This window comes from Orbicella franksi, chromosome 5 (genome assembly GCF_964199315.1).
Source record: "Orbicella franksi chromosome 5, jaOrbFran1.1, whole genome shotgun sequence".
Lineage (NCBI taxonomy): Eukaryota > Metazoa > Cnidaria > Anthozoa > Scleractinia > Merulinidae > Orbicella > Orbicella franksi.
In genome coordinates this window covers 21861658-21876289 of record NC_138149.1, presented here as the reverse complement: position 1 = coordinate 21876289, position 14632 = coordinate 21861658, and the positions used below count along the sequence as shown (strand labels likewise).

Below are 14632 nucleotides of genomic sequence, written 5' to 3'. Positions count from 1 at the left end.
GGATGCACCTTACCTTGTCTGCCAGTGGCACGCCAGGCTGCAGAGGACGCTGCACAACCCCAGGTCTCATGGGGAACACACCTGGTTGTGCCCCTATTGGATGTCCTGGGGTAGACCACTGAGGACCTGGTTGTGGCTGTTGTTGAACTTGTGATGGTTGCTGTTGAATGGTAACTTGCTGTTGGAGCGGCACTCCTCCGGGCTGCAACTGTTGCTGGATAAGTTGCATTTGTTGCCAGGCTTGTAACATTTGCTGCTGGAGAACCTGTCCTTGAGACTGTACAGCCATGACTTGACCCGCAAGTACTGGGTCCTGCCCTCCAGCCTGGTGCAATTGCTGTTGCAGCTGTTGGTATTGTTGGACGAGAACTTGTCTTTGCTGCTGCATTTGCAGGAACTGCTGCTGTAACCCCATAAACTGCTGTTGCATGAGAAAATGTTGGGCCTGAGGCGGAGGAACAGGAGGTGCTTGACTGGGTATGTGGTGTGGCTGAACTGGGGCCTCTTTCACTTCAGCAAAGGCATCAGGTTTACAAGCAAGGTCACCTTCTTGCACAAGCACTTCTTTCTTACTTTCACTTTCCTCAAATTTGTTTTTATCATGAATTTGTACAGTTTCCACTTTTGCTTTCTGGGGTTCTGGGAACATCTGCTTTCCCTCGACAGGATATCCTTCTCCACTTTTGCACTCAAGGTCCTTTACAGCATCAGAGGACATTCTACTTACAACACTTTCTACATCAGTTGCAAAAAGCTCCCTTCCAATGCCCTCTAATCCTTCAACGGTCTTTTCATTAGCAGTCTCAGTCTGTTCCACTTGCCCTTCTACAATATTTCTGTCATTATTTGCGACAGAGGTGCAATCTTCCTTCTTGTCTTCAGAACCACTGGTTTTACATTGTTCTTTGTTAGCTTGTACACAAGAAGTAAGGTCTTCACTGCTTGCAGAGGCTTTCTCTTGTTCACCGGCAACCATCTTAGACTCAGCAGCAACCTCAGCATTCTCTAGTTCGGGATTAACTTCAGATCTCATCAGGTCCTTCTTGTGATGGGTCTCTTGAAGGTTCTGATCATCCTGAGGGACAGAAGGAATCCTATCAGTCGTTGTCGTAACCTCGTTGACCAACTCATTTGCACTTTCGCTCTTTGTGCCATCTTGCTGGTTTTCACTTCCACTTCCAGGACCTCGAGACTCCTCAGGTATTTCTTCTGGAAGAACATTTGTGTTGCCTACGGAACCATGCATGCCATCATTGTGAGCTGGAGTAGCAGATCTCTTTTTCTTATCACCATCAGCATCACCACTGTAGTCACCGTTACCTTTTCCCATATCAACCTTTCCTGTTGCAGTACTCGCCCGAGAGGTGTTCTTTTGGGTTGGTTCCTTTTTCTGTTGCTGCATGATCATCTGTTGTTGTAACTGCATCTTGTATAGTTGTTGCTGTTGACCCACAAACTGTCCATCTAGTCCATAAGGCATTATAGGCTTCAAACCAGGTTGAACCATCGGAGTTGCCTGCCTCAGAGCAAACCTCTGCTGAGGAATTTCCAGGAATGGACCGCCAGTGTGAGTGCTACCGCCAACTGGAATTCCTTGCTGTTGTTGCAATTCCTGCAGAACTTTGTCGTACTGAACTGTTTGCTGACCTAAATCCTGGCGCTGCTGAATACGTCTCTGGTATTCAGCAAACAACTGCTGCTGTGCCAAGTCAGGCATTTGGGGACGTATCTGCTGAGCAAACTGTTGTAACATTTGAGGGTTGGGAGAATCCACTGGAAGTATACCTGTTGGAACCACGCCTTGGCCACCCCCATTAGTAAGTTGCTGTTGGATCCAAGCTTGTTGCAACAATTGAGCTTGCACCTGCATCTGCTGCTGTTTTTGTGCCTGACGTTGGCGATAAAGGTACCGAAGCCTTTCTTGGTGCTCTTCTTCTGTGTCTATTTCAGGCAAATCTTTTGTGTTCATCACCTGATTTAATCGTACCCTAGCAAAGCCTGGTTGAATGGAAGCATTCTGTTGCTGTTGTTGCTGCTGCTGCTGTTGCTGCTGCTGTTGTTGTTGTTGCAGAACTTGTTGATGCTGAAGCATCTGGAAAAACTGCTGCTGTTGAACTCTAATAAGTTGCTCCCTTTGCTGCCGCTGAACGATATCTTGCTGCTGTTGTTGTGGCTGCTGTAGAGAGCTATCTTGTGGCTGACTCAACAAAGATGGGTTAGGATGTTGATTTGGAGCCATCTGAACTGGCAGTTGCGGCAGAGCCTGAAATTGTGTCTGCAGCATACCACCTTGTGAATTTGATGGACCATGTGGCTGGTGGGGCTGAGGAGTCTGTGGGTATGAGGCTACTGGCTGTGGCTGTCCTTGTTGTGGTAACTGGTTTTGCTGCGGCCATCCTGAAGTCAATTCATATGGCTGCAGTGGGCCAGTATGTTGTTGCTGCGTAGATGGTAAGGACGGTGGTGGTAACGGTGGTGGTGGTGGTGGAGGGGGTGGTGGAGGTGGCAGTGCTGAAGGAGCAGGAACAGCTTGAGGTGGATGAAGGTCATGAGCAGCTGCCACTTGCGCTCGAACTTGAGACAGCTCCTCTTGCCAATGCATTACTGGTATTTGTGGAGGGTGTTGCAATTCCACAGCTTGCTGTTGGTGCTGCTCTGAGGTACTGATTGACACTTCATGTTGGGTTGAAAAAGGAAGACCTTGAATGGAATCAGGTACAGAAGGTTGGCGTACAATCTGCCCACTTTCCCTGCTGAGCTGTTGGCCTTGTATTGCTGACTGCGATGAAGGCAATGCAGAAGGGTGTCGATGAGTACTTGGAACCCACGACTGCTGTCTCTCGTCATGGAAAATCATTTGCTCATGAGAACCTAAGTTACCATGAGACTTCTGCTCATCGTGAAGGGCTTCTTGCAAAGGTCTCATATGTTGCTCAGGTAAGGGGACCCTGCTGTGTACATTATCACTTGCTAAGTGATCTTGAAGGGTTTCAGGTTGCAGCTCTTCACTGGTCCACAAACTATGCCTCTCAGCTGTACATGTCTGCGAGACTTGGCCTAAACTTAATGAGCCGTTAGGTTGCTTCTGTTGTTCAAGTTGACTGCTAGCCTGTGATTGTTCCCAGAGAGGTTCATCTGTTGTACGGTGAAGCTCTTCTTCCACAGTTTCCTTTCGCCAAACAGAAGGCGGCTGAAATTGATGGTTTGCATCCGTCTGCACCGAATGATATTCACCTTGGTTTGCATTGGGAATTTCATGACTGGAAGTAGCTACACTTGGATCACTTTGTCTTTCTTCTAACAATCCATTCCCTTTTCCATCGTAGTCAACCAAAAATTCCAGTGAGGAATCATTTTGATATTGACTGCTAGATGCTAGAGCATTTGCGTTTGCTCTGGGTGCAGCAGAGAATGAACTTACTACAGGAAGGAATTGCTCGTCCATGCTGTTTTCAGCATCTTCAAGAGATTTCATGCTATTTTGAAATGGAGGTGAACCAAGCACGTCATCTCTAAGGGAACCAGCTCCTGCTTTCTCAGTAGTACGCCCTTGCTCTTTTGGTCCCTGTAAAGGGGCTCGCCTACTACCTTTAGATAAGCGTTTCTTCTTCTGCTCTTCTGGGACCTTAGTTCCTTTAGCTTGCTGTTGTTTTTTAAGCTCTTGCCTAAGTAATACATTTTCCTGTTGCTGCTGTTGCTGTTGACGTTGTTGTTCCAAGGCCCTTCTTTGCTGGAGAATTTTCCATTGCCGTTCTTGTTCCTGCTGAATTCGTAGCTTCTGCTTTCTCATTTCTTTCTCTCGTTCCTTCTCTTCTTTACTTTTCTTACCTTTGGAACTAACAGTTTTACCCGAAGAGGGAAGGCTTCCCACAGATCCTGGAATGACAGGTCCAATTGGTGGGTGACTTAACACTTGAGAAAACGTTGGCGTGGTAGGCGTTGTTGGAGTCAAGGGGCCAGGGGTACCAGGTGTTACTGGAGTGATCGATCTTGCAGGTGTACTAGGTGTTAGAGGTGCTGGCATGACGGTAGTCACAGGAAGTACGGTGCTGTCAACAAGCGGACGAACAGATGCAGATGGTGGTAACTGTTTGAGTTGATGCCCTTGTGAGGAGTTTTGTAAAGGTTGCGAATGCCGCACCAGTTGATGCTGTTGCAGTGGCTGTGGCTGTTGGATGTGCTGCTCCTGCCGCTGCTGCTGCTGTTGTTCCTGTTCCTGCTCCTGCTGTTGCTGTTGCTGCTGTGGTTGTTGTTGTGGCTGCTGCTTCAAAGGAAGTGGCTTCTGAGACTCTGCCTTGGATTTTTCGTCATTTTTTGCAATCAACTAACAAAGGAAAAAAGGATCAAAAAAATTCGTAGAATTTTACTTGAGGAAGACTGACATACAGCGGTACGTCTTCGATTCTTGATAAAACAAAAACAAGTAAAGCCACGAGGTCAACATATTTAACACACTGGCATCATAACGATAATTGAAATATTGAACGGTAGCATTTTATGTTTTACGTTGAACATTAACTTACTTTTTTCCCTTGATCTTTTAATCTAACACGGTTGTCCCTTGCCTTCAACTGGAAAGTAACGTCACAGTTAATTTTTTCCGTTTTTACAGACAAGTCCTTACATCAATCTTCTTTTACCAATAACTCCACAAATTGCAATTAAGGCAATTACACTGTTACAAAATGTACTGATATACTTCCGATTACACTAATAAAGATCAACAAAGCTTTTTAACGTTTTAATATGACTGTACTGTACAAGCAAGTGAACCCAGACTGATGCCTCTTAGACTAAATGAAAGTTCAAAACACTGCACTGATTTCATTTAGCACCCTCCGTCCAATAAGCACCCCTTATTCTAGAAAATACCCCCTTTCAATAAGCAACCCATTTCCAAAATGGCATTTTAAACATTGACATAGAATAGACTGATTACTACAAAGGCAAGCCCGAAAATTGTACACTGTTTAGACAACAGTGAACTGAAATTTGCCAACGACCTTTGATGTGCTGGCCAACTTGAAAAGGTTGAGTTTATTAAAAAAAATCCTTATCAAAATTCTGCTTTGGCTTAGTGTTTTAAGGGAATAAAACACAACAAATTACTTATTCACTACTCCAGACTCACCATTTAAGACCACAGGTAGCACATAAGATGTCAGGTAGTGTAAACTTCTTCCATTATTTCATGGAATGGACCATTATTTTTTTGAGGGGGGCGTTCAGTAATTTTCCGGGGCACATTTTTTTTTTGGTGTACAATAATAGTGCAAGAATTTTTTGAACATCAGAAATAGGACCCAGCTAGTAGAAAGCACTTGCTCGAATTTTTTTCCCCATAGCTCTGCTTGCACCATTTTTTCCAGCAGTTTTTGCTCTGCAGGAATTTTTTGGGAGGAAATTGCCCAACTCCCCCTCAAAAAAATAATGGTCCGTCCCTCAGAGACCCAAGAGATGCTGCTTTTCTTGACAAATAAATTTCAACTTATATAGTATAAGCTTACTCTGTAAGGATCCCTTTGCTCAACTGACAGTTTCCGCCACAATCTTGCTATTGCTCTGTATCTGTTGGGCCAGTCTGAAAAAAAGTTCGGGAAAGTTAATTTACTTAAAGTGCCCATAATGTCAAAATGTTTTTTTCGCTCGTCTAATTCCACATTTCACCTAATGAACTTCTGCGAAAAAATTTTTCGGTTTGGATAAAACGCAATTTTTTTATAAGTTTTTAAAGACGTTAAAATTTGCCGCCATTTTGGTCCACCATTCGCACCAGTCTTCCTTGGTTTGAAGTGAGTCGTGACGTAGGTTCAGGAACACGTGATTTGGGTCATGACTTATCTGACTTGAAAATAAGTGGAAATTTTGCTTCAGAGTTGTCTACATTTAGTTGAAAATGCCGGAAAGGTGCGTTGCGCTCTTTGTAACAACGTTAATGATCCAGAAAACAACATCCGTCTTCATCGTAGGTTCCTGAACCTACGTCACAGGCATCAGTCACGTGGCCATTTTGAGCACGTTATTTTTGTGATCAGCAGCAGGGGTTGACTGCAAGAAAATAGAATTTTGAACTTTGTAAAGATTCGTAAAAAAAAATGGCGTTTTATCCAAATCGAAACATTTTTTCGCAGAAGCTCATTAGGTGAAATGTAGAATTAGATGAGCGAAAAAAAAGTTCTGACATTATGGACACTTTAACTGCTGAGAAAAAATCGCTACTACTACACTGTTCTTCGGGAAGCAAGCAACATATGCAAAATGCACAATGTAGGGTTCTTATGCTGGAACTGAAACAATTTAGAACTGCAACAATTTTAGGCTTCACTCTGGAGGTGAAAAGGTTAGATAAAAGCAACTGCTATACCTGGAGGGTTTCATTACATTAGTGACATCTTCTCTATACTTTAAATGGAGACTGGGTACTCAAAAGAATAACACGATCAGTTCACTTTTTGTTTCTTTTGCTCACATTCCCTTACCTGGATACTCCTGCTTCAAATTAACATGCTCCAAGTTGGCATAAAGAACTGGTGATATTGTTGCCATGGCACCAAGCTTCTCATCCTCTTCCCACTTCTGCTGCTGTTTCAGTGGGTCTACTCGAGGACTTGGAGGTCTGCGTCGTCCCTTTGGCAGGTCATCCAGATCAAACTCACTTCCTCTTGGGAATACACTGTTCTGATTAAAACCAAGCGGACCTGGTACAACAGAATTGGACAACCCATCCATGTGGTTTTGAGGTCCCTGCTGAAATCCAGATCTCCCAGAAACACTTTGAAAATGTGTAGCACCAGAGTTGTACGGCTGACTAACAGCAGCTTGGCCATACGCACTAACAGGGTGACCAGATGGAAAACCTACACCATGACTTGATGCAGGGTTGGCACTCTCCTGATTAAATGGCTCTTGAGAATTGGCCACGTTGTTCTCCATTTCAGAATCCAGAAAGTTTAACGCTCTGTTGCTCATTTCTCTCTCAATATCAAGAAATATTTCCTCCACTTCTTGGCCATCAACGTGAGGCAAGACATCTCCTGTACTGCACAGAATATCCAGGTCATTTCCCTGAGGGACCTGTGCTCGGGAGGTGGGCGCAGCTGGAGGAGGATGTTGGGAGGGTGGCTGTGAAAGTACTTTACAAATACAAAAAGAACTTTAAGGTGTTTACAGTGGTCACAGCAGAAGTTAAAAGAAGATCGATGTTAACTATCTCTAGCTGCTACTAAGCACCACTAGCCCAGAGGTTCAAAACAAATGCTAGCAGTATAGATTAGCACACTCTCATTCAAAAAACAACACCACAAGCGCAAGCTCTTAAAGATGACCTTTGCTTTGCACCTTGCTATTGTAGACAATTTGTGGTTGAAAATCAGTGCTAACACAAGATGCTGCTACAAGGAATGACTGAGGGGGCAGACTGGACAACATTCTTACCTCTGTTTGTTGAGTGAGGATCGGCCTGAGTAACTGGTAGGTCATCAGTAAGCATATCCAGTGACCTATACAAGGCATCTGGATTGGGAACATCTTCTGCCAAGCTGAGGGCATGTGATGGAAATGGATCTGTCCCAGCAGATTGTTGCCAGCTAACAAAACACAGCACATCCATTTACAAAAACAAAGAAATAGAACTAACAGTTTCATTATACTACAACCTTAAGTGTTGAGTAACTATAGGTATGCCACACACAATGGATGAAAGTGAGATATGTGATGAAATGAGATTTAGGAATATATTTTGATTTGGGAAATCTTTCAAGTGGAAGTATTATAGCTACATTTACCACTTCGCCGTACTCCTGAGAACATAGAAAGGGTTTACAATCTTAAAACATTACTTCACTTCTTACCTCTCATGCCCACTCAATCCCAAATCGGAGTGATGCTTTTGCGGCAAGGAGTGATTGCCCCTTGGATATCCTGCCTGGTGAAGTCCCTGGTTTGAGTGTTGAGGATGCCGTTGCTCTTCACCAGCCAACATTTGATAAGGAACTTGTCCTGATCCAGCAAAGGAAGCTTCTCTCTCTGGGTGCATGGAACCTTGTCTTGGTGCAAAAGGGTCTTGGTTTGCTCTATCTTCATCTTCAGAAGGAGTTGATGGTGTCTTGCCACCATGCTTTGATCTTTTCTCTCCACCTATAGTGTCCAAGAGCTCTTTGCCAAAAAATGCCTCCTAAAAAAATTGTTTGCAAGATATACTACATATAAGAGTGAATCTCCACTTTGGATTGTCCACCTTACATATTGTCATATGTATTTCAAAACAGTGCAATGCTTACAAACTAACTCATAAAGGTAAAACTGCAACAGCACACAGCCTTACCTGCATCCACTTAGGATACGACTCCTGCAGGCCGGTCTCATCACTGCCATCAGCCCAACTGTCATTACTTCCCTGATTGATTGATGGCTCTAACTGGCTGAATGAAGACTGCTTAGTACCAAAGGCTGAACTGTTCAGTCCACCTGGATATGTCTGTTGTACATGTCAAAAGGGGAATACACCAAAAAGATTAAAGTTTACCGACAAACTTCCTAAGTTAAAAGATTCAAAACTTACAAAATAAACACAAGCAGAAAATTCCATCTACATTATCATCACATCAGGTCAGGTCCTATGGATGATTTTAACAGATCTCTCTTTATATAAAATTGTAGTTACTACTTGGTACACTTTAAATAAAAGTTTGTCACAAAGTGAAAAAAAGTGTACACTACATTTTATGCCAGAATTTCCAAATCTGAGCACTTGTGCATGGCTAGGAAATCCTTACTGAACCAATCAATCCTCAGCCAACCAATCAATTAGGGATACATGATTAAAACTTCGGATGAAGCAAAGTTCAACACATACCTGTGACAGTTGGCCTCCCAGATTGTTCACATGAGAAGGTCCACGTGCTATAACAGGGAATCCTGGACCTTTCCTCTTGATACCTCCCCGTGCACCACGGCCAAAAAACCTCCTTCCCCCTGAGCCACGACCACGCAACACAAAACCACCAATACCTGGACGTCCAATGTTGGATTGCCTGGGCCTGTTCACCTTAGAAGGAACAAAAGGTGTTTGGCTGCTAAGGCTGTCCATGTCATCTGCCAAGTTGATATTATCCTCAATGAGGGCCCTGTTGAAAATGGCATCTTTGCCTTGCAAGTGGTCAGCTAAGGTGTTTCTCTTGAGAGGACTGCCTGGCATACCAAACTTCTTGGGCTTCACCTTGCTCTTAACCACACGCCTTCTGTTGCTTCCTGGGGGTAACTTCAGCCTATTCATGTGCCGCACACCAGACTCAGTCAGTTCAATGTTGTTAGCAGGAAAAGATGCTGTCATCTGCATTTTATTGAAGTGGTTGGATAACCTCACTTCCACTAAATTGTTGTTTACCCGCTGACAAGGATGCAATGGTTTCCCATTTGGTTGAGAGCTGTTGGGTTCATACAAAGACGGAGGCCTATAGTGATGCAAAGCTGTTGCCTTGGGTGATGGAGGACCTGTAAAGAAATGGACAGAAGACAATGATATAGAAAAAGGGAATCTCAAACGTTACCAAGCAGAGCATGGTTTCAATACTTGTACAGAAGTAGGTCTATAACTACTACTATGACCATTTTTACGATTCACATTGACTCAAGTCTTCTAGTTTAAATACCCCTGAGGCCATAGTGCATGTCACTTCTTGCCTTGCCAAGTGTAAGCTCTAGATGTCACTTTCTTAACAACTATTATGCATTTGAGACTGTACATTACCCAATTGAGAGGCATTCAAGCCAGGTCCATCTTTGACCAAAGTTCTACTGTCACAAAAAAATAATTTTTCTTCAATTCCAGGGGCTACATCTACATCAATTTAACAGCAATTTGTTTGAATAGTCAAGGATTCTTTTCAAATGGTGTCTGTTTAAATGAAGTTGTCTATATAACTGACTCTGATCCCCTGGAATCCTTCTGTGCTTTGAAGACCAACAATAGAAACATAAACATTCGGGGTGTAATTTTAAATATACTTTCTCATGAATTTTGTTACATCTTGGTGGTATTGCCAACATTGTAACACAATGGCTCTTGTACTCACTACAACCATATGAAAAAGAAGGGAACAATTTAGGAGTGAATCTAATGTATGTTAAGCCAGTTGTTCAAAATGTTCCTCAAAAACTTGGTTCCTTGCAAGTTGTTTGAAACCTTTGGCAGCAACACACTGGTTTTCTATGGGCATTCATCTCTTCTTTATAACTTCAGCCTATTCATGTGCCTATTCATGTTAACAACAGATAACCATAGAAATTATGAAACTTTAGAGGTCAATGCACTTTTTAAGTGAGACTTGGCAATGAAATGACATGAAATGATTAAGGGCTCTAGCTACATGTTCAAGTCAACACACAGAGGAAAAGAAACATTTAAGCAGTGCATACAGTCCAGACCCAGAATTGCTAGGTAAAATATAACAAGATCAAAGAGTAAAGAATTGAAGAACAGATTTAGTTTAAACACCCTCCACATCAGCAAATTTGTGCAGTAAGTGCAAAGCCAGACTAGCCAATTTATCAAACCTAAGTGTCTCTCTGTTTATTGTTTTTATTTGGTGCCTTCAACCTTTTTTACACAGTACCAACATTAATCAAACTGCCAGAAGTTACATTCACAAAAATCAAACTATCTAGTACAAATTTGACATTTTTGCCAGTGTATCATGCATGTGATGCTAGAACATTCCAAGAAACAGTGTCCATTTAAAGTTATTGTTCTAATCTGCCATAGATAAACGAAATGTTAGAAAGCAGAAAAACTGTTACAGTTCGAAAGTGCTGGGCTGTATATGAATTTTGCACACATTAATTTTTTCAACAGAAAATTCAGTAAAGGCAGTAAAACCAGAAACAAAAAGCTTCAGTCTACTTTTTTATAACTTGCTTGAAAATTAGCTTTTTGCACTTCTTAGCATTTCTTGTCATCAAAATGTTTCCTGGTTCTACTTCCCTGACAATTTTAGAGACAAGTTTGTATTTGGGTTGCAATGTAATAAAAGAAGCAAAACAGTCCCGTTGCTGTGATAAGTGCAGTGTGGAGGGCATTTTGAAGAGTGCACAGTGACGTACTTACTAACCGTGCAGAGTATTAGTTCCAACACAAGATAAGAAGGAGAGGAAAGGTTGGGAAGCAGATGGAGTTCTACAAGACATACCACTGACACCAACAAGCGCACGCTTGGTTTTTGGCCGACAATACAAACAGTGATATCCATATTCTGCAGCTCGATCAAGTTCTTCCTCATTAACAAGGCCATCACATGAGCCATGGAGCCATCTACAAAATAAAAAAGTAAGTAAGGCTACTTTGTTACTGTAACTTGTATTACCTCATCAGAAACATGCTATACACATTTTCAGTTTTGATGGCAAACACCCAGAACATACATATATGTTATTTGCCGGCTGGGAGGTCCGTATGGTGAAAAACTGTGACCGAGACCTTGAAAATGCTGCCCGAGGCCGCAGGCCGAGGGCAGCATTTTCAAGCCCGAGGTCACAGTTTTTCACTGATCGGACCGACCCTAAGCCGGCAAATAACATGTTTATTTTTTTCTCCTGCAGCAAATTGGTTTTACAGATTACAAATGGGTTAGTTTATGCAACTCTTGTCACTGAATCGGCTTCCGCGCCATCTTCTAACAATTTGTAAAAAATCTCGGCAACGAGCAAGGAACTCAGGTAGTAGACAAAGAAAGATGCATTAAAGAACAGATTTTTTTTCGAACTACTGTATGTTAGCTGCATTTATTTCACCAGTTAAGTTCTCCAAAATTCTTTTTGCGGTGTCAAATTTCATGCGAAGTTTGAAGTTTTACTACAAAAACAATTTCTGTCAGTCATTGCTTTTAAAATCACTTGAAATCAGACTTTTCTACCGTAAATTGAATAGCAGAAAGAGAGGAAATTCGTTAAGTGTATTCCACAGAAATTCTCCTAAATACAGCAACAATCAGAGGTAAACTTGACTGAAATTGACTCAAATTTTATGGCGAGAGAAACACAGGATTACACGCCATTACAGTGCCAAGCTAGAAACAACTAAGCAAACTCTCACAACTTCAAAACACTCAATTGAATTTACTTACAGTGACTTTCCTTCCCATTCTAAAGGGAACAGAGATAAAGTTGCGTTGACTGATCGTCAATGGAAGTATAAAAAAGGCAAAAGATTGACAATTACCGCCAACTTTTAGGAGCGAAATTTAGGCAGCGCAGAAAAAATCCAGCTCATGGGCCGTATCGTAAAAAGCTGGACCGGTCACGTGTGTATGATTAGCCAATCAAATTCGAGGATTTAGGAATCCGGCCCGCTCAGATACTTGAGAAAAAAATAACCCATATTTTCATAAAAAATGTTCATACCTCTCACAGTGTGCACACTGTATCATGAGGTCATTGGTGTTGTACTTGATTTTGCAGACGGGACACATTGTTTTACTCGCACATGGACCACACTGTGTGTAGTTTGACATCCACTGACAGCCAACTCCTGGTGTAGTAGCTCCGCAATCAAAGCACGTCACACACCTGACAAACAAAACAATACAGTTGATAACCCAAACAATATACACATACCAAAGCAAGCGTAATTTTCCACTGGCTGAGTGAAACAAATGAGTGAAATTGTTTTTCTCATGCACCACCAGGTCCTGGGAAGAAATCGTGCGACCATAGGCAGGCAGTTGTTTTTTTTAAGGCTGCTGCACACTAGCCGATTTTTTGTCGGGTTCAAATCGGGTTAATCAGCTTAACACACACTAGCCAATTTTTTGTCGCGGCTAACCACATTGAGGCTTGGGGCTTTCATCCAAAATCAACATTTTCCTAATTGGTTGAGGTGCGCGCAAGCCCTGACAAATTGTCTGGGTCCATCGCACACTAGCTGACAAGGACCGACAAGACGTTTTTGAGATCTAGCACTGTCAGATATCGCCCGACAAGCCCCGCTACTGTCGCAGACTTGTCTGAATTCACCGTACACTAGCCAACAAGTGAAGATTTTTTGTTGGCCGACAAAAAAATCGGCTACTGTGCAGTGGCCTTTAGCATCATCCATTACTGACCTTTTCTCACCCACCCACATCAAGATTTCAAGTTAGTACTTAAATATTTTTACCTAGCTTGCATCTACAAACCTCGCCATTTGTGAAATTTTGAAATTTTCAGTACCTGTGCACTGTTTTGTTGAATTTGCAATAAAGATCTGGTTGTGGTGGCTGCCTAACAGTGGGGTGCCAGAGCAACCATTTTACCAGTGACTCACCATTTACATTTCCATCCACCCTGAGGAACATGTCCTAGTGGAGGATCAAGGCAATAGGTATGATACGAGATGTCGCAGCTGTCACAGAGTAACAGACGTGCTTCATCGCTTCCTTTACCACAGCCCTCACAAAGAGTGCAATCCAGGCAACGCCAACCTTTTGTTAAAATCACTTTGTTAATCTGTGAGAAAACAAACATTTGTTACTTTTTCTTCAAGGTCTAGTAAAAAGGGCACCATTCCTGTAATCCAGAAGTACCAGGTGTGAGCCCTCCACAGTATCACTAACTTTATTTGCCTTAGGTAGTCTAAAGTTCAATTCTATGACAGCAACTTCGTAAAGAGCGAAATCTTCCCTCTCCTCCCATCTCAAATTCTTACCCATGCTACATCTAGTGAAACATTAGCTTCCCCAGTTTAAGGGCATGCCTGCAAACTTACTCAGAAGGCAGCACATATCCACTAGAATTACATATGACATGTGAACTACTTTTTGAATAGCCAAAGGTAGTTTACAAAATGTATATTTTCACCTTTAAAAGCTAGGACAATTGAACTTGGGACAAGACTTATTTGTTTTGTTTTTTCCTAGAGGCAGCCCATCACCACCATGATTTGAAACAATACTTCAATTATCTTTCCAATATTTTTCCAGTGTTTACTTTCAGAAGCAGTGAAAAAAAGTCTTGAAAACACAAAAATTGAACAAACAATAGCAAATTGAAGCGGTGTTTATGTTTTCTTTTCCTTTCTTGTTTGCACATGGGTGTTATAATTCTAGGGAGGTTAGACAAGAGGAAAAGTAACCATTTAAGGTTGGAGTGGCTGCAATGTAGCACTTAAACCACCCCAACAAAAGTTCTGAAAATCATTTTTCCTCTTGAATGGGAGTATATTACCTTGACACCAACACAGTAGGGGTGGTAAGATTGGCCGCACTGTGAACACATTATTAGCTGTCCCTCTGGACCCTTGCCAAAACTGCCACAACACAGACACATGTCTTGTTTAGTGGTGAATTCATCATTAGCTGAGAATAGTACAAGAGTTGTGTGCAGGCTTTCAGATTCATCTCCCTTGCTTGTGTGGTCTGTCACATTGGCAGCTTTGGGCTGTAGATAAAGAGTACTCCACTTACTACAGACTAATGCAACAACACAAGGGCCATAAAAGAGTATGTGTGTGTTTAAATAGAAAAATCATGGTCTTAACATGGCTTGTAGCCAAGAGTATGGCTGAACTAGGTTGTTGAGTGATTGATGTGAAGAGCTTACAATCCAAACATTAAGCCAAACAGAGGTATCTCAACTCACAACATTCTTGTTTTCATTTCAA

At 42.2% G+C, this 14632-nt stretch overlaps 1 protein-coding gene across 2 annotated transcripts in view; it reads right to left on the bottom strand.

Annotated features, from left to right (window-relative positions):
• LOC145486762 (uncharacterized) overlaps window positions 1–14632 on the bottom strand; it is a 42089-nt gene that overhangs the window by 12534 nt on the left and 14923 nt on the right. Inside the window, exons 14-25 of one of the 2 annotated variants that reach the window (XM_081465470.1) lie at window positions 14197–14409; window positions 13298–13479; window positions 12397–12561; window positions 11109–11308; window positions 8855–9492; window positions 8324–8476; window positions 7851–8173; window positions 7435–7586; window positions 6480–7133; window positions 5508–5581; window positions 4524–4571; window positions 14–4324 (exon numbers count right to left, since the gene is read on the bottom strand). In XM_081465470.1, the coding sequence (XP_081321596.1) occupies window positions 14–4324; window positions 4524–4571; window positions 5508–5581; window positions 6480–7133; window positions 7435–7586; window positions 7851–8173; window positions 8324–8476; window positions 8855–9492; window positions 11109–11308; window positions 12397–12561; window positions 13298–13479; window positions 14197–14409 (7113 nt within the window). The remainder of the gene's footprint in view (window positions 1–13; window positions 4325–4523; window positions 4572–5507; window positions 5582–6479; window positions 7134–7434; window positions 7587–7850; window positions 8174–8323; window positions 8477–8854; window positions 9493–11108; window positions 11309–12396; window positions 12562–13297; window positions 13480–14196; window positions 14410–14632) is intronic. The other variant, XM_081465471.1, reaches the window with a different exon arrangement.